This window comes from Falco punctatus, assembly GCF_963210335.1.
Source record: "Falco punctatus genome assembly, chromosome: Z".
Classification (NCBI taxonomy): domain Eukaryota; kingdom Metazoa; phylum Chordata; class Aves; order Falconiformes; family Falconidae; genus Falco; species Falco punctatus.
Window position 1 is genome coordinate 79,693,283 of NC_137586.1, and position 23,112 is coordinate 79,716,394.

The window sequence follows — 23,112 nt, forward strand, 5'->3', positions numbered from 1 at the left end:
ACATACACACACCGGATTGTATATATAAATATAAAACAATTAACTATTAAGAATTTCAATTTCCTTTATTCTAAAATTGAATAGATAGGTGTAAGCATATACTATTACAACTGGAGCCGTAAGTCTTCCTACACAGGTATCAGTAAGAAGAATTTTGTTGTAGTAAAAGCCCAGCATATGCACAAGGCTAAGAAAAAATGTATCGCTGTGTACTCATTTAGTATAATCATTTATAAGTTTATGTAAAACAAAGTGTGGGACAGTGCAGGGGAAAAAGCCAAGCAAAGAATCCTCCCATGAACAATTTCAGGTAGCTGAAATTTTCTTTCATTTCTTTTTTAAAGCAAGAATCAAACAAATCAAAGACAAGCAAAGACAGAAACATAGAGTCATGAAATGGTTTGGGTTGGGAGGAACCTTTGAAGTTTATCTAGTCCAACCCTCCTCAATAAGCAAGGACATCTCCAGCTAGAGCAAGTTGAATCCCTCTGTTATCCTTCATTTGGGTCAAACTCACTACTTGGCTAAACAGAAACAATTTTCTACTTGATACACAGAGCAGGAGGTTAAGTTGTAAGCAGCGATATTTTACATCAGTTGAATTTTCAACTTTCTTAGGCCTTCCTTTTTAATTTGTTCGTTAAGCCTAGCTGAACTCTCCAGATATCTTCCTCCAGTAAAAAAATTGTCTCAAGAGCTGTCTCAAGGTCCCAAACAACAGCCACATTCTCATTTCTAGCTCTAGGATAATAAAATTTTATTCCTCTCATGGCACCTTCAGCTGCGGGGAGGTGCTCTTTCCTGTCATGTCCAACTGACAAAGTCACCAGAAATATAAAGCAACTGACACTTTTTTCTAGAGGAAAAATAAACAAGCCGTGTACTTGAAGAAAGCAATCATTTTGTTCACCTGAAGCTGGGCCTTTTCTTTTTTTTTAATCATGGATTCCTGCTGTACCATCTGATGCTGTGAAAATGTGGAAAAGTTGCCTCTTTAGAAGGAAAAAAAATATCCTGATTCACTGTGGGCTCTGCCCACCGAGGAGGAAAGCTGGTTACACATACTTTTTTAAACTTCATTTTTTCTGTGAATATTGTGCTCCATATTCACATTCTACCACTTTCTAGCTTGCAACAACACTTTATCTCCAATCTTACATAAATATACTGACATGTCCTATTTACTGCAAATTCCCAAAGCAGAATGCTGCTAAATTCCAAACACAACCAGAAAAAATGTGCCTGGATGAAGCAGCACACGGTATCTCCAGCCCCTCACAGACAGCATTCCTCCTCTGAAACTTTAAATTTTAATGACACCATTTTAAATCATCGGCTAATGTTAATAAGCGTGGGTTAGCATCAAAGATTTTTGGTGTACGTACACCAGATGCACATTTTTGGTCTTCTCAGGCTGCTTTAGCATCCCCGACCTGCCTGAGCTTCACCCCCTGCCTCCCTGAGTGGTCTGGGTCAGAGCTGCCGTGAAGTTAAGAAGCACCTTGTGGCCACGCTGATGGGTCATTTTGCCCTTGCAGCTTTCAGTGACTGGCACAGGCATTAACCGAGGTATTTCCACAGACATCCACGTGCGAGGACACAACTAAATGAGGAGTTTTTCTCAGGTGGACTTGCCTCTTTCCTCCGACAGTTTCCTGGGGTGCAAGTGCAGGGAGGCGGCTGGGCTTGTGCCAGGTCGAGATGAAGACCAATGCTCATTTTCCCCGGGACCAGGAAAGTTGAATGCCCACACTTTGGAGGCATTTGTCTAACAGGTAGTTTGCACAACACCCATTTTTGAAACTCCCTCTGCAAACTACTTTTGCTCTTTCCTACACGTGTGTGTGCTTTGAGACCTTTGTTGCATAGTGTGTTTGCTGGGGCCCCCTGACCGCAGCCTGCTGCAGTTGAAAATGCAACGATGAACCTGCGATCGCAATGGCCGCTACACTCATTGCATCAGCTGATGGCATTTCTAGCCCCAATATGAAAACCAGGTGGAAAATGTGCTCACGGGCACCTTCTATAACACCAAGAGTCAGGTAAGGTCCAACTAAGGATTTATAGATGGGTGTTGGTTTTAGGTGTGGGGGAATTTTGGTAAGATCACCAAGAATTGACTGAATCCTCCTCACCCCAAGTGTTTTTTCTAAAAGGGACGAGTGCATTAGAGGAGGAAGTTATCCCCAGAGAAGTAGAACAGACCCTGCTGTTACTTATGGGAAAATGAACAGTGACTCAGTAGTGATGTAAGATATAAGCTTGTCTTGACCCAAGGATCCATCAGGAAAAAAACAAAGAATCCATCAGGAAAAAACAAAGAATATAAATATTCATTAAACTCTATAAATATTATTAAAATTGTTTTTAAGTAGTAACAATCTAGCCAATCAACTTTCCTCTCAGACTGTTCCCTCCTACAAGATACGAGCTTTTTTCTTCCTTTAGTGAGTATTTATAATTTATTTTAATATATATATATACATGAATGCAGCACATCATATTGATAATTAGACAAGTAAGAAAGCACGCAATAAATAATCCTCCGAAACAATTTTTTTCCAGAAATGCTGTTATTCTCCCCTGTGGTTTGCACTTACTTTGTAGCTTTTTTTTTTTTTTTTTTTTCTTTTCTCTTTTCCTTGAAATGTCTAACCAACATAAGCATTCCTGGAAAGCATTTATATTATTCTTTCATGCACTTCCTCCTTGTAAGCGCTTCACTCTTGACTTGCAGTTTCCTGGGGCTGGCATGCCAGTCCTCGCACGGCACCAGCCGTGGTGTTTAACAGACACAGTCCAGCCACAGCTGGGTTGCTGCGTCGGCTTTTCTGCTACGGTCGGTAAAAGCTGATGGCCACTCACATGCACCCAGGGCTTGGACCATCCCAGGGAGCACTTCAGGGCACCTACAGAGAAATGTCACTTAAGCTGTTCCAGGGGAGGGGGTGGCAATCTGAAGGGTTCAGCCGGTGTTTTGAGGATCACATAAAAATTCCTTCTAAATCCCCATCCTTTCTAAATCCTTTCTAACCCAACCAGCACTGTTATCCCAGAGAATGTGCCCTGCCCTGCTGTAAATACCCACAGCACAGACGTGGCTCCAGGAGTCCAGCATTGGTGATTTCCCACCACTGACTTGACAAAACGAAAGCAAAGCAGTGAAGCAGCACAGCCAGAAAGCAGCTCATTTAGAGCAAAGAAGGGGGGAAAAAAAGCTCTGACTTGTGTCTGCAGAAATACGAGTTTGGGAATATTGGTGAAAATATCAGTAATTAGTGGTTAAAAATTAAGGACTTCTGGCTAGCCATAATTTATGACGCGTCTAGCTCTGGTGGAATGGTTGCAGTTGATAATTACTTTCTAGCATGTGTTCACCAATTTATGTTCAAACATTAACAGAAACAGTTGGAAAGAACATGGTCTTTTACAGCCCTGATGGTAGCAGCCGTGTTATCAGATTGCTCCACTTGGTATATTTCACTGAAATTGAGCACATTTGAATACTTTTGAGATTATGAATTATTTACTAATTAATAGGCCCAAGCAGTCCCTTTAATTATAGTTTACAAATTGTTTTAAATTACTTAAGCAGTCTCTGGCTTCCTGCCGTTTGGTTTCCACAGTGTGGTAGAAAAGAGGTCAAGGTACACAGTACAATTATGATTTATTGATTTATACTGTGGAAGGGTAACAGTCTTCTTGGCAAGACTTTACTTTCCTAGTGGCTTAAAAAAGGCTATTAGGCAATGACTAATATTATTATAGCTCTAATTTAATGTGATTAAATGGTTGTATTTTATTTGGCAGTGGCTGGTACAGTTTGAGAAACAAGGAATCATTTAATTACGAGAGTGATGGGGCTATTGGAAAGCCTAATTGAGGCAGGTAGGAAGTTTCATTACTTTTGTTTCAGTGTGGACTTAGATGTTGGATAGTTTCTTTCAATTTGAAAATTCATCATGTAGCATCAGTAATATTTTATCTGGGTGGGGGGGAAGCACATTGCTTCAAATTACTTTAATTCACCCATTTCAAACATGGATTTAACCCCATATTTGTACAACTGCTGGCGTGCCTGACATGCTAATGTTCATACTATGCTGTATACAAATTTATCCTGAGTCTGCAAAGAAGCGGCGATGGAGTCCGTACCCCTGCAAAGGCCACTATGTCCCAAAACTGTTGGTTGCTTTTACTGGGGTTCCTCCATCACAGCAAGTTGGTCATTTTCGTGCTCAGCAGGCATCTGCTCTCAATCAATTCCTTAAGCAGCAGCATTTGAGCAAAGAGCAGGAGAGCAGAGCAGTACCTGGCTGAAACCCTAGAGGAGGCATGCTGCTGTGCAACAGGTTAGCACAAGGGACTGTCAAGGTGTCTTGCTCCCCATCATCATCATCACACCCCTGTGGCACCGTGACCCTTCCGCGCACACTGGGTGCTGCTTCAAAGTGAAAAATTGTCAGCCAAATGGAAACTGCAGCCAAGTGTCACGTGGTGTGCCTGTATACGCAGTTAATTCTGACTAAATCCCAGTAGATACATATGGAAGGCACAAGCCAAATTCTTTTGGGTTGTTTGTTTTGGAAATTAATGATTGAATATTCAGGCTGCTTTCCATGGGAAAAAGCATTCATTTTCAGACAAATGCATGTGTATAGATAACCTCTCCCTTCCTATCCAATCACAAAGTCCAAACAAATATTATTAGATTACCTCCAAGCAAAAATACAACCTTGATCTTTAGATGACATTAAAGACCCTATACTCACATAGGATGAAATGCAGCAGTGTTCAGTGCTTGCTTCAACAATGGTGCAGTTATCTATGAAAGAAGAAAAAGGTCACAACCACACACACACACACAAAAAAAAAAAATAAAAAGAACTTGGTGTGTTATCTATAACATTTCCTTTCCTCCTCCTTTAACATTGTTAAGCCTGGTTTTTTTTTAATGAAGATCAGGCATTCTGGCATGTACAGGTCATATGTAAAGATAGTGCAGCAGAGCAAGAGAGACATTTAATCAGACATTGATAATAGGCGTATCTTTAGTGTATCTTTCCAGCTTCCTGATGCACAGAAAAAGCTTCACATTCCCCTTGCTTATAAACAGCAACACAGTTGCTTTGGCGTTATCAGTAATACAAACCGCTGTTTTGATTTTTATACAAACTGACAACACTGATACCCTGGAACCTTTGCCTGAGTAAGGCAAAAGCTTCAATTTTTTGGAACTTAAGAAAAACAGTGTCGCTGGAAGAAGCTGAAGTCTGAATTCACGGAGCTAGAGAGCTCAAACCAGTTGTGTCCTTCCTACAGCTGGCAGCTGCGGCAGGCAAGGCGCAGGCTCCAACTCACCACCTGCCACCGCAGCCCTTTGCAACACACGTGCTACCCACCTCTGACTTGCATGGTGCACACACCAGTTGTCCAGCGTGCATCACAGAGCCTACGTACCTGTCTGGCAGCCAAAGCTCCCTTCAGCTCAACAAAAAGCAGGTGAGCAGTGAAAAGAAAGTGCTGTTACATGGGGGCAACCCTCTTGGGCTGTCCTGTAAAAAACTGAAGAAAGAGAGTAAAGTGAAGAAGGAAACCATGTGGTCGTGGGCGGATTTTCTGCCCCAAACTTGAAAGCCTGAAACACAGCTAGAAGCGTGGCTCTCTCCAGCCCTCGCAGCATCCCTGGAAACCAGTTAAAGTTTAATCCAGAAACAAAAACAAGCATGAAACAACCTCTGAGAATCAAACAGAGCTATCTTTATGGCCTCAGAGACAAATTAACTGAACAGTCAGGGATGAGCATTGTATCACAAGGCTGTAGGCCACCCTTATTGTGTATGTAACCTGGCTGAGCAAAGGTATGGCAGCTTCACATCCATGTGCTCTGCAGGTCCTGCTTGCAAGGAAGCCAGATCAGATTTTGCTGATCCTGGGCTGCCGTGGACCCAGGTGATCCAGGTTGTGCAATTCACCGAGGGCTCCTTGGTATGGGCTAAAGCTAAGACCTGGAAAGATCCCAGGACACCAGCAAGCTGCCCTGTTCTCTCTCCTTATCTGTTGGGCCTCAGGAACCCAGACCTAGAACTTGCCATGTCCTCTCCCTTTCTCACCCTGTGCCAGAACAGTTTCCAAAGCTCTTTCCTAACGTGATAGTCATAGGCATGTCCTGAAGGTCCAAACAATGAACCACTTTTCTTCCAGACGTAGCTGGAACTTGCATGATCCATGAGACTGCATAAACCGAAGCTGTAAAGCTGGGTTTGATCAGATGCAACCGGTTCTTCTTCAGGATCTCCACCCTCAAGACACTAGAAGTGTGGGCATGGCAATGTTTTATCTCTGTCCCACCTAGACCTGCAATCTGGATGCCAGCAACAGTCCTCTTGAAGAAGACCATCCCTACAGCATGATTCTAGAGCAAAGATAAGCACAAAGATAACACATTCCCAAGGACTGGGAGTGGTAGAAGTTCCAAGTCATCATCTGGGCATCCCCCAGGGCTGTCACTGTGGCGACAGGAGAAGGGGGAAGTGAGACTCTGGGCAAAGGAGGTGACAGAAGCCAAATCTATTTTGTCTCTGCTGTATGCAAATACCTCCCGGAGGGGCACTTGTGCTCTGTCTGTGTGTCTAGTGCATGTGGGGAGTGGATGGCGAGCATCACATTAATTAAGTCCTCACCAGAAATAAAAGCCATAGTTTCAGATACACCCTGATCTCTGTAGTGGAAAGCCAAGGGCAGGTAAGCGTGAAGTGCATTCATTAATGCTGAGACACCACAGGGGGTAGCGGGCAAGAGCACGAAGAAGCCCATGGGCTACAGCTCAAGGGCTGTGAGTGCGCTGGGTCCGGCATCTGCATCTGCATCGCTGGTGGCACCTCTGCCCATCAGTGCCCTCTGAGCTGAGCAGGAGGGACAGCTGCCAGGTGTCATGTCTGAGACCAAGGGTACCCAGTGCACAGGATGCAGGCAGGCGGCTGAGCGCAAGCTCACAGAGCAGCATGAACAGTCAGCCACCACCAAGTACGGGCTTTCTAAAGCTGGTGTGTCAGTTGCTGCATCCCGCTGTCTTTGCTGGGATTGCACACACCCCAGTCTCACACCGACCCGAACAGTGTTGTATTCCTGGTTTTTACGGGAGAGCTGGAGATTCGGTTCATCCACCTGCCAACCAAAAATAAAATTTTTGTTCGCAGCACAAGGCAGCTAGTTGAGGGCAGATTTGCATGCATGTCTGTAAATAAAAACTATAAATTCTATCCAGTGAAATCTGATGTTAAGAAACATTGTCTGGGAGCCACTGAATCAGGATCTGACCTTGAGAAGCAGTAGAGCAGTCACTGCTGACTGTACCCTGCCAGTGCAAATGACAACAGCCACCCCAGGCGAAATCCTGCAGCTGCTAATAATCAAGTTAAGACAATGACACCCACTGTCACTGATTTGTTTTCTGTGTTTTCAGTTTTGGCCTAGAATGGGTCTTACCAGGAAGACACTTTTCTTCTTCTTCTTCATACTTAAGGGGAATAAACATCCCCCCTGCTTTCCCGCTCTTTGGATTCTTTCTATAAGAGTGTAGATGTGCAAACATCTCACTTGCAAATCCTCCCTCCCGAATCCAAGAAGTATTATTTTTTTAAAATCTCATTTATTTATTTAAGACAATTCATAAAATGCTGAACTATTCACAATACAGAACCTCTCTCTGCATTACGAGGAATTAAGCATGTGTCTTTATTTCTCCCTCCCCTAGGAAAACCAGAAATAATGGACCTAATTTTGAGCAAAACATGTATTGCCACCACTAATGTAAAACTCATATAAGACAAAAAAAGAAGAAGAAAAAAACTTTAATTAGTTTCAACATGACTATTTTCCTTCTAGAGTAGATATCAGATTAAAATAAGTAACAAGCAGTTCAATTAGAAGTAATGAATTTGGAATGCTTGTGGTCTACAGGCACTAACTTTGTGTTTTATGATCTAGGTGTTAACTTACTTCATGTGATGTGTAAAACACTGCCTCTTGTTGGCTAGTACTTCTGGGAAAAAAAAAAAAAAGACTAATTCTAACAGTATTTTTGAGAGTATTTAAATATAACCAGAGAAGAGATGAATAGAAATGCACACTGTCTCTTCACTAATTCACACAGTTTCAGAAAGCTAAGATATTTTTAATCATGTTAGTCTCAGATTTATGAGAGGCAGAAAAATCTCAGCTTCTGTTTCCTTTGCAATAAAAGGTTGGTTTCATGAACATTCAAGACTCCTTTTCTGGGTTAGGAAAGCAAGATGTTATTGTTTTTCCATTTGTTTTCTCCTCTAGAGCATGCTGCTTTCAAAAACAAGGTCTGTGTCCCGGAGGTTGGATGGCATAACTGTGTATACTGGCTCCAAGGATTTAGCTGTCCATCTCCTGAGGCTACATGGGATTCTTTTCCATGCTCAGAGGATTATCTTTAATATTAATCTCCCAGTGTTTGTAATGAGCCATTCCATTTGCAAGTCAGAAGGCTTGCTAGTAACTGCCTGGCATTTGCCTTGTTCGTTCTTGCTCTGCTCTCCACAGCAAAGCGTGATTTTTAAAGTGGGCAGACTCTTTCCCAGCTGGTGATACAGTAGTGGTCCACACCGCTGCCGTAGGTCAGGCCTTACCCTAACCCTTAGTCCACTAAGGACCAGGATTAGAGGTCTTCTCATATGCAATGGAGGTCTTCTGCCAGGAAAACTGAATTTAAGCAGTTGATGGACTCTTCTCTCTGAAAAGCCCCTTAGCCCCACAAAGTAAAATTATTCTTGTTAAATTTGGCTCTCAAGATGCAAGAAGCTAAAAGCTGTAGGCACAGGGTCCTTGGAGAAGGATTGCAGCACTTTCCTTAAGGGTGCAGAATCGGTGCACCGTGCTGCATCAGAAGGCAGAGCATCACACTTATGGAAATAGTGGGAAGCAACTGGGTGGTGGAAAGCAAGAGAAAATGAAGACAAGGAAGTGCTCAGAAGTTTCTCCTCTTTGCTTCTGCTCTCCAGCTATAATCTTTCCTGCCAGAAGTACCTACTCTCACTCTTCCAAGGATCTGCCCAGAGCACACAAAAGGGGTGGCAGAAGCTGTAGACACCTTGCCTTTCATACAGTAGACAGCTAGTCAGAGCACTGCTCACAAACAAGGGCAGGGTTTCAGGCATTCTGGGGCTCCACCAAATTCAAACTCATTTCTTAAACCTTGAGACTAATCTAATGATTGGAGCGGAGAGTTTCCACCACCTGCGCACGTCAGTGCAGGCAAGGGTTCGCTGTTTGCTGGGACAGAAGTATTGAGATACTGCAAGGGAGCATGCGTGTCCCAAAACTTGCAGAAAGTCCCAGTTAAAATGGCCAGACCAGCTTTACTAAATGTCTGACAATAGCCGGGTACCAGGATTCACATGGGTGGAGACACATTAGCCATTTTGCCACCTGAATAGCCAAAGTGGGCAAATGCTCAACTCAGAATGGTCTCAAGTGCCTTTTGCTGGAATTAGGACATTACTCCTCAGGACCTCAGCCAGCTGAAGGTACAAACCGCAAAACAACGAAGAATTAAGAAGGAAATGGGTTCCTTCTCACAAGATAGAAAAAAAAAAAAAAAAAAAAAAGGTTCACATTTGGCATTATGCCAAACAGAGGCCTGGCTGAGGAAGAGGGAGCACAAGCCCACTTGCTATCGAGGCAAATGTTATTAGAAGGAATTAAGTGAATAAAGAGTGTCTTTGGGTAGGAATATGGGTGCACAGCAGTGACCAAGGTGCTGGGCAGGCAGATCAGGGAGAAGGACCACCCCTCCAGCAGCAGGGAGTAAGTCGGTGGGCCATTTTTAGACTCATGCTGCAGGAACCATTGCAAACGGTATCTGATCGTGGAGAACAGAGGCAAAAAGGGCTCATTCTGGGGCTGAAGCAACAGAGAAGAGCTGTTTGAATCACCAGCGCAGACACTGCCTGTGTGCCTCGGCAGATGTGGCAGGGCTGACGGCGTTATCATCCTGCAGGAAGGAGCACATGAGTGCACTCACTGAGGAACAACTTGCTATCTCCTTTTATCAGGACTCAACAAGTATTTCAGGCGAGGTTCTTGTCTGTTTGTCCGTTCTTTTCCTCTTGCCCTGCCCCAAACTCCAGGACATGTTGTTGTCCCACAGCAAAAAGAAATACAGTGCTCATGGAGAAGTCTGTCCGGACTTTGCCAGACGGGAAAATCATTGTATTTGCTTCTCTGCTTTCCCACTCCAGGGAGCAGACAGACCTGTGGCAGCAACATCGCAGTGGGTCCTGCACAGGGAGGCTGAGCAAAGGGAGATTGCAGACACCTCCTCTCTTGCAGCCCTGTTGGCAACTGTATATGCCATGCCTGGATGCGTGAGTCTTTCCAGTTTGGAAACTGGGAAATCACACGCTTAACTTCAGTTCAGGAATTGCAAAGCAGGAGCCAAGAAGTTTCTAGGGAAACCTGTTTCATAACCTGGACTGCAGTGTTTTAGCTTCCAGATTGAAATGGAATTTATTTTTCTTTTTACATTAAGCCCTTAGATCCTGTAATTATTTTCTGTCTGTGTGTACACCGTGACACGTACTTGTGTTTCACACACACTTTGAACCATCAAAAGGTAGGCCAGATACTGCTGTTTGCTCTGCATGAAGAGTACGGAGCCAAACTGAAGATGGCAGCTTTTGGGAGTTAGAGCATCTCTGGATAAAATCACTGTGTGCTCAGATCGGAGGTGCTACAGCGCAGGAATGACCACACTGCATTCAAAGCCTGCCTGCTGAGTTTGGGAAAATCCTGACAGTTTCAGTAAAAATCCTTCCCTGCACTTCTGACAGCAGCCATTGCTTTGATACCCGCACCCCCCACACCCACCCACACCCACCCACCCCGGCCCAGGGCCATCTCTGAGCTGCAAGTTTTAGCCAGGGAGTGGCAACAGGGTTCTTAAATCTATGCTATCAGGCTCTGTGCTCACAGTTCCCAGAATACATTTATTTTTTCTGGATATCCAGGAAAGTCCTTCTGGGAGTCTGTAGTATAAGCCATTGGTAAAATAATCCTGTGAGTGAAGCCACCACCTCCAGGAAGAGCAGAGCGTTCACCTTTCCTGGGGATGCTAAGCAGGATGGCGGGACCCAACAGATGCCACATTAGCCTTTGGGTTTGCAGAGAAAGAAAAAGATTTTGAAGTGCAGTAACAACAACGAAAAAGGTATTAATAATTGTCCCCAGATCCTGTGTATTTGTGAAAATGCTTTCTCTACCATGAGCACAACTTTGACTTGGTTAAAATCCACCCACCCACCCACCCAAAACCATTCTTAGGGGTCTTGGGCTACCATTTAGGCCAGTTTACACAACTGTCTTCTCAGTTTCAGCACATCATTAGTCCCAGGTATTTAGTTCAATAATGCTTGAGTATTACCTTGCAATTATTTGCCATGTATTTACTGCATACAAGAGAACTACATTTCAATTATTTCAATGTATTTATTGCATAGAAGATTATTTTGAAACATAGCATAAAAAATGAGATTTTTTTTTCTGTGAAAATTAACAGAATAACATACTGAATTGGGCAGATGAGCCCACTCTTGCATGTGCTATTTTCACTACGTGTTCCTGCCAGTAGAAGTTAACACAGGAGAAAATTCTGCTGCCAGCAGACTGGGCACACATTCTGATTTATTGCTTGTTTACACCAGTGCTGGTGAAGCAGAATCTACAATAGTAGCTCCAGGTCCACAGTATTGGCCGAGCTATAGTGGAATGTATGCGAAGGCAGGATATGCCTGAACTTAAGCAGTTGTCTAGTCAAACCTCTGCATGATCAGTCAACTTAGCATAATTTTATGTTGAGCACATAGGCACTTTATTGCTGTAAAGCTCTCAATACAATTTAATCCTTTGCAGATCAAAGCTCTCACCGTGCAGTTCCCGGCAGGATGATGACTTTGGATGTAGGATGCTGGAGCACTAAGCATTTGCACGGTAGAGACAGGACACGGATATACTGGGGCTTTCAACAAGGTTCTAAAGAAAAACAAAACAAAAAAATGATCTGCATATTTCTGTTCCTGGGTACATATCCCTGACACGAATTGACATTTCGGATATGTACCAAGAAAAGTGAAAAGTAGAATCTTCCACTATCTATAGTGGCTTTCTCTAAAACATCCCTTAAAAGATGTCTGCTGAACTTACCATTTTTCATTACTTATGCACTTGAATGCGGCATATATATTCACCCACCTTTTGAAAAAGTGAATTTATTTATTTATCAGCATCTGAGTGGTGACAAACTCCTGAAGCACATCCATTCATTCACCTGATTTACATACATATTCAAGGAGCTTTAGGTGAAACTTGTCTGGAAATGGGGTCTCCTTCACACAGCAAACAACAAAAGGTTATGTCCACATTAGCCATAGCTTCTTTTGCCCCTCAAAACACAGAGAATGGCCTCTTGTGGAGAAATGATGGATCCTTTCATGTGGAAAAAAGCAAAGGCAGCAAGTGTCCTGGTGCTCTTTGCTACAGGAACAGAGTGATGGTTAGTCATCTTAGACAACAGAGAACGAGTTAGTCAGCTTGGCAGGCCCTGTGGTAACACTTGGTTTGAAAGTTATCTGGCTGTGGATTTATTCATCTCATAGAAACAAAAAGATGTTTATATTCTATCAAATTTTCAATAACGCCCGAGATGAGGGAACCGCAGGAGGCATTCAGTCTGGCTAGGCTAGTCAAGCCAACTGTGAAGGTCCTCCTCCCATCCAGGTGTGGCTGTTGGGCACATCTGAGTCAGAGCACCCAGCTGCCCTGTTCCCGTCTCAGTCTTTGCCTCCTCAAGGAACAGCAAAAAGGAACAGAGGGGGACTTACACTGTTAAAACACTGGATTTCCTACAGAGAGAATATTTTCATTTTTTTTAAAAAAAAATGCTTCTAGAACAATAGCAAAACCCATCTCCCAATCTTAAACCATGTGAGCACCACCTAGAGACTTAAAATTCAGCAAATGCTGGCAGCAGACGTCATCCTACTGATCTGCTCTGAAAATCCTGATGCCTTTACAGTAAATCCCTAACCAGGCCAGTTGTGCAACAAGTTGAAGTGACACAAAGTATTAACATTTATGGTGGTGAGTCAAAATCAAACAAACATCCTTCTTTTATAAGCTTTCTCACAGCATGTAGTAGCATGTGCTGCGAGTAGCGAAACATCTGTTACAACCCTGACTCTCTCGCAACTGAGCCAGTGTTGCAATTGCCCTGCGGAGCCAGGCTTCAGGTTAGGGCTTCACCAGGCAGAGGAGCAGCATCAGCAGTGGGCAACGCTCATCTCAGCTGCCTCAGGAAGAATGAAATAAATAAAAGAAACTCTTCAAAGGCCAGATTTTCTGTGTGCTATATTGCTGTTCTATACTATATTACATTACTAATTACTATTGCTGTTATATGTGATATTATATACTGATATATTGCTGCATCGCACTATATACTATGAAGGTACTGCACTGCAAAGCATCCAAAACCAATTTTAACTCCATACTGCCAAACTGACTTCGATGATACCTGCAGCTCACCCAAGAGCCCAGAAAGTCCCTTTTCAGCGGGGGTAGGTATGGGCAGAAAAGTTCATATGCTTAGATGGTTCCTTCCTGTCCAAAATTGCCCACTATGCTTCTGTTGGACTGCACCCGACTTCAAAGGCTGCCCCTTCTGCACAGAGGTATGGGTCTCCCTGACCACCCTGTTCTTCTGCGTATTGCCCATGGGGAAGAAAGGTTTGTTCACCACCCCACTCACCACCCCCCACCCCCCCAGCAGGTTTTGCCACTGAGCAGAAAGACTTGGCCCTGTTTGCTCCATAGCATGACCAGCACAAAGAAAGGCAACAAAATTCCTGGGAGTCAGAAAATTAAGACTCCATGCAGCAGAACACATACTAATTAAATATAGACGTACACTCATTTCCCATCAATTCAAACGTGTACTTAAAAAGCACTTATTTAAGGGCTTTGCTGACTAGAAATAGTTTCCTGTGTCTGTGAATGTTTTTGCAGCATTAGAGCTTAAAGATTATGTCTGCTTTGGATATGAGTGATGACTGTAAGCTGTGCAGTCCTACCGGCAATTACACAACTGGGACACAGAAGTGGGGTTTGTTTGGGGGTTTTTTGTTTGGGTTTTGTTTTTGTTTTTTTTTTTTTTGGCATGAGAAATAATTAGATACAGTAAAATCTGTATATCACCACAGCAAAATTCACAGGAAGATTTCCATAAGAAAAGTTTTCTTTTAAAGGGAGAAGCTGTTGCTCAGAGCTTGCCCAGCACTAAGCCTTTAGGCAAGCTCCTGAGGAAGGTATGAAAGGCTTGCATTATCATTTACTGTGTTTCTATACTATGCTCAGAAACGTTTAAAGGAAAATTCCCTTGGTCTCCTGCTTTAATGTGTTTTTCTTACAGAGCGTCTGGGCAGAATCAGAGTTAATGATTCCTACAAGATCAGCCTGCCTCCCCCTCTCAGTTCTGGAATACTTTCTCTGGGGTTTTTTGGTTTGGTTGTTGGGTTTTTTTTTTTTCCTTTCAAGGGAGGAACTTTTCCTGCTTATTTGTTACCCCAGATTACTGATCTAACTCTGTAATGCAATACTTGAACACTTCAACCAGAACAGGGATATCTTTGTTCTGGAGATTAGCAGAAAACTCAGCTCTTTGGGATCCCCTCTTCTGCCTGTGAGAAGAGTGGGAGAGTTTAATATTGTGAAACCAGCAAGGTAATGCAGTCGATAGCATGCAGCTGCCAGGGGTGCAACTCTTGTCCTTCACCTCCCCTTCCCCCTGTTGGTTTCAGATCACGGCATATTTTGTCATGTCACAATTTAAATTTCAAGCTCTCTGGCTCAAGACTGTGCCTTTATTTGGATTTGTAAAGTTCACAGATCTGGGTACTCGAAAACCGGTGAAAACAGTACAGCTTAGGAAACTTAGAACAACGGCGTGACTAAAAAGGTTCCCTGTCCAACAGGGTGTCCGCATCATCTTCCAGCTCCATAAACAGCCAGGAGAAATAACAGACTTATTTGTATCAAACAGACTCTATTGTTTTTATTAATCGGTGTTACATGTATAGGTTAATTAAAAAAGCTACAGTTTGTGAAATATGTCATCTAGCTACAAGATACAAATCTAGGCTGATTGCCATGATATCTATTGATGCTCAGCCACTGTAAAAAATTTACAGTTTGTTTTTTGATATACAAAACCTCAAGCAAACATTCCTTGTTAAACGTCCAGCGAAGCTCACAGCATTCTACTACACAGTTTCATATAGTGTTTTAGTGCAAAAGGAAGTACAAATATAAAAATACTGAGTCTTGAATTAAAAAAAAAAAAAAAAAAAAAAAGAAACAGGAAACCAACAAAAAACCCAAGCAAGCCGAGGACTTAGAGGTGAGTGTCTGCTATGGGTATTCTTCTAAGCTCTACGATCTGGGAGTTAGCCATGCTGCCGCCGTCCTGGCTGCCGTGACAAGATTCATTATCGCTGACACTGAGACCTGCACCTGAAACAGCAAAACAAACAAACCAAACAAAGAAAAAGAAGAGAATCGGTGAGAACGGAATCCCGACACAGGAACGGTGATGTCATGTCCTGCTCCGCTTTACTCTGATTACTGCCATGCCTCCCTACCCCGCAATGATGCGGCAAGTTTCCTCGTGCCAGCCTGCAATTCTGAATCCACAGATTATAGCATTATCTCACATAGTTTGGTAGCATCCAGATAAGCTTTTTCATAATTCAAGTGTCAGTCACTTGTTTGTCTCGGGAAATCTTACAATAGCTATTCAGAGGGTGCCTTGGAATCACAAGAGCATAAATCAAGGCCTGGCTTAGGCTGGGTTCATGGTCTGGCTGTTACAGTCTGGTATTTCCAAGGACTTTTTCATGAAGAATTGATTTTTAATTATACAATTTCCCTGTTAAACTATAATTCCATCTGTTTTAATAGGACTGTAATTTCAACATGAGAAAAGACGCTGACTAAATACTCTTTAAACCCACATTTGGCACAAGCTGGTGTATTGTGTTGTTCTGCTGTGAGAGAATACTAGACTCTGGACCATGGAAACTTCCAACACATGTCAGGAGGCCACCTTCTCCATCCACCCATCACAGTTCTGCTAGCTTGTTGCTTCCATGTTGATTTTTAGGGGTTTGGAGTTTTATTTGGGAGAAGCTTTGAGTTGATTAGTGTCAAGAGGCATAACCCTGCACTAGTGGTTTTTTTTTAAATGTGTATTTTTTTAGACCACTTATTCACAGAACGTCAGTTTTAACTATAAACTTCAGTGCATTTCCTGCCCCTCTCTTTGAATTGTAAAGTGAATCCTAAAATCTGTACATGGGTCTTGTTAGGGTTTAGGGTGTCTAGGCTTTACATTTGTTGAGCACTGTACATCAGTGTAATTAGGCACAGTGATTTCAAGAAAGGGTAATTCAGGCATGGTCCTACAGTGATGCCACTTACAAACAACTGGAGAATTACTCATTTTGGGCAGAAATAGATCTGTAATGACACACAGTTTGAGGGGGTTGCAAAGGAATGACATTTGGCTCAAAAAACCCGGACTAGGGAATACTGGGAGAGGCAGTGATCTGCATTTTCATACTAAAAACTATTTTCAGGAGTTCCTATCAGTTGTACAATACATCTCTGATTTCTGCCTCAGTTGATATTCCAGACTTCGTCGAGTTTGGCAAAACACAAGATAAGGGTAATTTACTTTTTTAGAGTTACTTCATTATTTTCTATGCCCTTTATTGTTTGACTTTTCCAAAGTTTTTCCATAGCACCCTTCCTTCCACACCCCCCAAGAGACGCAGGGAGAAGGGGGCAGCAGAGGGATGCCCTTTTGCCATGGGAAGTCAGGCTGCCATCTCAAACGCGGAGCTTGGTTCAGAGAACCTGAGCAGGACTTGGCAGGCGTCCCTGCAGAGCTCTGGAAGGAGCCCTCGTAGGGGCCAAACTCGGATGCAGCGCGGCGTGAACCCAGCCTGACTGCATCCTGGTGAACAGTGGGTATTTCTGCGCTGCGATCCTTCTTACACCTAGTTTTGGTGTTCAGGTATCAGGGTGAACATGCACTCATTGACATCTACTAGATGAGTCCTGTTCTTGGGTCTGCGTGACCCAAGCTCTTGAGACACCATCAATTACTCCTGTCAGGAGTAAAGATCCATCAGTGAGCAAAGACACAATAATACAGACAAGAAGATTAGGCTCTGAATCATTAAAATACTTGTTTATAAGTGTACTGAAGATGATTAAGCTGTACTTACTGATTTAAATTTATATGCATATTTAACCTCCTAATGGAATCAAGGTCCCAGTAACTCAAAGCTGCTTAAAAGTCCTAGGAAAAACAGCAATTGCATATGCAAGTTATTTGGGTTTTTTCTTATCTTCTCTAAAACTGTTCTAGAAAGGAATCACGAGTGTAATGGAGAAGATAAATCAGACTGCTGTATTTATCATTTGGTGACAGAAGAACAAGGTAATAACTTTGAAGTAAATTATTTTGAATGGAGAAAGAAAACAATACTGATTATGTAATATCATTAACACTGGAATTCCCTTGAAACATACGTTTAGGTTGAAGAGGGTATAAGCTTCAAAAAGGGAAAAAATACATTATTGAAAAAACGTTTAAAATCATGTTACATAAATATGATTGTCCTGGGTTCAGATTTTAAGATGGACACTGACTGTTGGGGCTACAAAGATGTTTGTCTTACTGGTGGTTATACTGCAATTACTCAGTACAGGCTTTCTGAAAGAATCTCGTGCTTGTCACTACAAAAAGATCAGGTACAGGTCTATTATAGTATTACTCTACGTATATTCTTAAATGTCAGATATATGTGCAAGCTTTGTACGTGCTTTGTGCAAAGTAAGAGGAGATTTTTTTGTTGTTGTTGTTACAGAGGTTCCTATCAGTAACTTGGTGTAAACCAGAGACTGAAGTAGGCTACTCTGGGTTTACAAGGATCTTGCTCTGCTGCTGATGCAAAGACAAACTACGTAAGAGCTGATTCTTTTTAGGAATGAGACATGAAATGTAACCAGGATACAAACTTACCAAACACTCGGCAGACTGGGAAGGGTACGACTGTTTACACGATGGAGTTTCACAGAGTTCATTGGTCACGCTTACTCTGAGATTACAGCTGGATTTAAACTCAGACCCCAAAACCCAGGTACTCCTCTAGAGATGCTAGAGTTGGATGGCAGGTACATAGCGGGAACTATTACTTCTCCCAATTTGTGAAGAAACTATTTTAAGTTTCTTAAAAGACACTGGAAAACGAGACCTTTCTTCCTTTCTTTTTGTACCAAAGGACTAGCTAGAAACCGAAGTCACAGCTGCCGGGCGAAGCCAGCGAGATCCCTCCAGTGACATCTACTGGTCGAAGGATTTCTTCAGTCCATTCCTACGTGCCTTCGAACGCCCGCTCTCATCCCCTGCTCCTTCAGACAGATCTCAAACTCCCACTAAAACATTTTACGGGAGACGGAGTTTCTTCTGTAATTACTGTACTCATATCTCTGGGGAGACTTCATATCTCCTAAGCACTTCCATCTCGCTTTCTGAATGACTCATGATGCATATTGTGTGTAAGACATATGTTAGATAGAAAGGATTAAGCTATACGAACCGACTTTCATTCTTCTTTCAGGGCTTTGACTTTACAGAAATGACACCAACAGACACCCAGACTTTGACCAGTCAAGCTCAGATCGGAATAAAAAGATTTCCTGGGTTTTACACAGCCATGTTTCACAGCCACCAGGCAGCATATTTGTGAGCAATCACAAACGAGAAGTTGAATTAATATGCAAAGGGGCTACCCTTCCTTCCTTTCTTTCTGTGGGACGAGCCTTTCAAAACAGAAATGACATAGGTTGCTAGGGCAAGGCACGGATCTAGCACTTTGCCACCACCTACGATTTACCTACCCTGTGACAGACAGTCGCCGGGATGCTGTGTTGAACACCTTTCAAAATCTGAAATTTCAAATGTTTCCTCTAGTTCAGGATGCCCAACACGAGATAATTCTTAAACCAGGCACCAACAGTGGTAACACCAAGGTTTAAAAAATACTGACTTTGGAACCTGAGCTGTATTATATTGAAAGCTATGAGCTGGTTTATATAGCATCGTTATTATAATAGTTGTATTTGTGTGTGCTTTTTAACTTATACCGTAGTTTTTTCCAGGTATTCTCAATGTAGAATATTTATTTAGGATTTACCACATATGCCTCAATAAGAACAATACACCGAGATGTGGATGTAGCAATATCCTCCACTGATACTGTCCGATACATATTTGCAAAGTACCATGTGCTAGGCTGATGTTCTCTGTCTAACTTAAAAATGTCTTTGCAAAAAACTTCCTATGGGAGTGGGTCACTCCTCAGCACCGGAGGGGTTTGGGCCTCTCCCAAAGGCTTTGCTGTGCTTTGCATTCACACCTCACCCAAAGGAAGGAATTGGCTGACTTTTGTGCATCACTGAAGGGGGAGGGCAAGAGCATCTGTAGGAGACGGGAATATGGATGGAAGCTCAGAGATCAGTAAGCTATTGTGTCTTTATGGTATTTGTGCTTTAGAGCAAAGCTGATGGACACTTGCTACTTTGGGACAGATTCCATCTACTTTTATTCTGCTGGCCCCTTTCTCAACTCCCCAGCCCCAACCAGAGCAGAAGTCCTTGGGGAATTCTGCTGTACTGGGCTTTAGCCTCAATGACAGTCACACACAACCCTGACAATCTGGAAGGCAATGGTCTTAGGAAACTGTCTGTCAACATAAACCTTGCACCAGAAATGAGAGGAAAAAGGAGATCTAGTCCAAAATGACAGCACTTTTAAAGTTAATTAGTGCACTTAACAAAAAGAAATTGGCAATTGATTGTCTTTCTCAGTAGAAGCTAAGCCTTTGATTCATTATAAAGGCCATAAATTAAATGTAATTAAATAAATAATTTAAAATAAATAATTTAAGACAAATTTGTAAACATTCAGGGGGGGTGGTGGGGGGTGGGTGGCGTTAGCACACATCACACATCAATAAGCAGGACATGTCCCTAAATTATTTATCCTACCATAATTGTTCTATAATTTCCTTCGCATAAACTGCCCTGGAGCTGTCTGGCCTTCCAAAAGATCCCCACAGTATAAGAGATGATGTGATATAGTGAACCCTGACTATGCGTTTCTGTATCAGCATGCACATACATAATGGAAAGGAGGAGTTAACTGATAAGCATTCAAAGGCCATGGCATTATGATATAAGAAGTCTAGCTTCTGGATTTCTTGCACCAAAAAAAAAAAAAATAAAAAAAAATAATTCTACAGCCATGTAATGCAAAAGTTGCATGAAGCTAGTGCAAAAGCTGGCTAAGAAACAGTACCACCCTCACCCACCTAACTTGCTAGAAATGCAGCTGTATGCCATCTGTATTTCAGGTTAATTTGTAAATAGGCCCAGCAGTAACGATTATGGAACCAAGGGCTAAGTGCATAGTTCTACCACACATTTCTTTAGCAATAAGGCTGAGTGTGCCAACGCACCGATTTGTGTAGCTGCACTGCAAACTGCCAAGTGATAAACCACTGTGTGTTAAAGAATAAAGTTATGCTGCCGGGGCTGGTTTCATTTTTTTCAACCTGCACCAGTCATCCCTCACTTCTACTCCTGGCAGTGGTCAGCTGCAGTGGGGATGGGAGGACAGGAACGAGACCTTAGCTTTGCTGTGATAATACCCCTCATTCTCACTGCCAGATGAAACTCTGTGGCTACAGACAGTGAGCATAAATTAAAGTAGCCTTCAGACAGCTCCAAACTGCATAAGCAGAAAGGACAGATGAAGCACAAAGAAGCATAAAGACATTTTTGCATATTCCTTTGCTAATCAGTGCTGATCCTCAGCCAACCGTCAGAGTGTATTTTAGCTAATATTTTAGCACAGCTGAGGCTGAGTTTGGTTACAGGTTGGCAGTTTTAAGGAATGACAGATAATGGAGGTTTCTGTTTCTGCTTATCAGAGGTAAAGCTCCAGCAATGGCAGAGAAAGCATTTCCATTCTTCCTCTATACCCAAGAGCCACACCTCCCTGTTTAAGATTCATAAAAACAGCTAATGTGGTACCAAGCACCTTTTCCATGCTCTCCCAGGGGCTTGTCTGCTTGAGATGAGGAATTCTCAGCCTACTGAAATAAAGTCTGGCCTAAAGAGATTTGAGAAGCATGACTTACAGCAAATGGCACACAAAAGCAAGGTAGCAAAAAGGTGTCTCAGCTGCCCATACCCATCAGCCTATTTAGAGAAGAGGTGCTGGTCTTCCAGTTGCTGATGACCATTGCTTCCTTGAAGCTGGGACTGGTGCTCAAAGGGCATCGAACTGATGTGGAGTGGCAAGGGGAGAGGGGGAGAGAGAGGAAGAGGAAGAGGAGGAGGAAGAGGAGGAGGGAGAGGGAGAGGGAGAAGTCTCTAAGATGAGCTGTTGTGGTTTCATGAGTACGAGCAACAATGCAAGAGAGGAAGAAATGTGCTGCCAGGAAGGACCAGAAGACAGGCTCCTCTCAGTGACTGCTAGCTTGACTGTATCATAAAATTCCCACTAGACCACAACTCGGTGAATATATTAGCAGCAGAAGCCTGTGCTGCCAAACAGAGAAGTAATCCCACCTCCCACCACCTCATCTCCCCTTTCATTCCTTCCATGTGGTTCCCTCCCTCGTGCCATTGGGAGGACCTTGACTTCTTGGCAAGGCCAAGGCACTGAACGGCACTGAAGTGGACTGGAGAGCAGGTCTGGATGCAAATAATACAACAGATACCATTTTTAGTTACAGAAAAAGCTCATGGGTTTTTTTGGTTTGAAGTATGTGTTGAGCTACAGCTTGTATCTAAGGCAATAGCTGATAAACATTTACTTTGGTGGTTAAAGCTACTCTAACCTCAATGCTGCCTCTTCAGCTTGGCTTGCTCAAATGTTATGTGTGGGTCTGTAGCCAGAGGAGACAACTGGTTTGGCTTAGAAATCATCTTTTTTTTTGCCCCCATAATGTTGCTGGGGACATGGTTTTGGCACATGAGTAAGGGTTGGGATAAAATGTTCAGATACTACTTGAATCAGTAATGCAAGCAAAAATATTTTTCTCCAGCTGTGGCCTGAGGTCTCTGCTTTAAATCACATTAATACAAAAGGTTCATAAGAACAAATGGTAATAAAATACTAATTAAGAAGACAATAATGAAATATAGGCAAAATCATCAAAAGCTGGTTCTAGACCTACTTCCTCTAGAAGGACTGAAAACAAATTAACTAAGGACAAAGCTTGAAGATTTATTAAAAAATCATTAAATGCTAAAGTTGTGGTGAATTATATTAACCATGAGCTTTAACTACTGCTGTTGCCTAGATTGTTCTTCATGATTTAATACTCAGTCTTCCACAATGCACAGAGTTTACTGCAGAAAATAGGCCAATGGATGTCAACTGAGCTGCTTAAGCAGTAAACGCTGTGGGCAACGGTGGGAATACTAGGTATGAACAGCTTCGTATCTTATTAACTATCTATGAATTATCTGGTTTCCTTCAAAATATTCAGGCAGGAGTAAAAAAGTAAAAGCTACCTTCTCAGGTGCTTAAAAGAAAGGTTTGTAACTCTAAGCGTATGCACCTAGGTTTGAAAGTTCCCCAAAATCTTTAACTGCGTAACAAAGCAGAAGTAGTCTGAAAAATGTCCAGGAAAATTAATAGGTACAATACAGATTTTTTGACAATCTCCATAATGTCAAATTATGAACTTGATATTCATAAGATACATATTCAAATGTATCTCTTAGCACTACGTCAGTTATTAATCATCCAAATATCTTCATAATTAGAGGAATTTTCTGCAATGGAAATTGGCTTAGGAGATAAAGTATTATGGATATACTGAATAAAAGTACCCCTTCATTCCCAGCCTTCCAACCAGTTTGCCCGTTTTCCTTGGTATCACTGAAGGG

The 23,112-nt window shown here is 42.5% G+C and overlaps 1 protein-coding gene and 1 long non-coding RNA gene across 6 annotated transcripts in view; one reads left to right on the plus strand and one right to left on the minus strand.

The window, feature by feature from the left end:
• Positions 1-2,303: 2,303 nt before the first annotated feature.
• On the plus strand, positions 2,304-15,436 carry LOC308056269. The gene is made up of 2 exons (XR_013924758.1): positions 2,304-5,502; positions 6,205-15,436. It is a non-coding gene; the product is annotated as an uncharacterized lncRNA (long non-coding RNA).
• The window catches only part of ADGRV1 (adhesion G protein-coupled receptor V1), a 299,412-nt gene continuing 291,550 nt past the window's right edge, over positions 15,251-23,112 (minus strand). For all 5 annotated transcript variants that reach the window (XM_080371326.1, XM_080371327.1, XM_080371328.1 and 2 more), the window contains one exon: positions 15,251-15,591. In XM_080371326.1, coding sequence (XP_080227452.1) covers positions 15,473-15,591 — 119 coding nt within the window. In that variant the 3' untranslated portion in view covers positions 15,251-15,472. The remainder of the gene's footprint in view (positions 15,592-23,112) is intronic.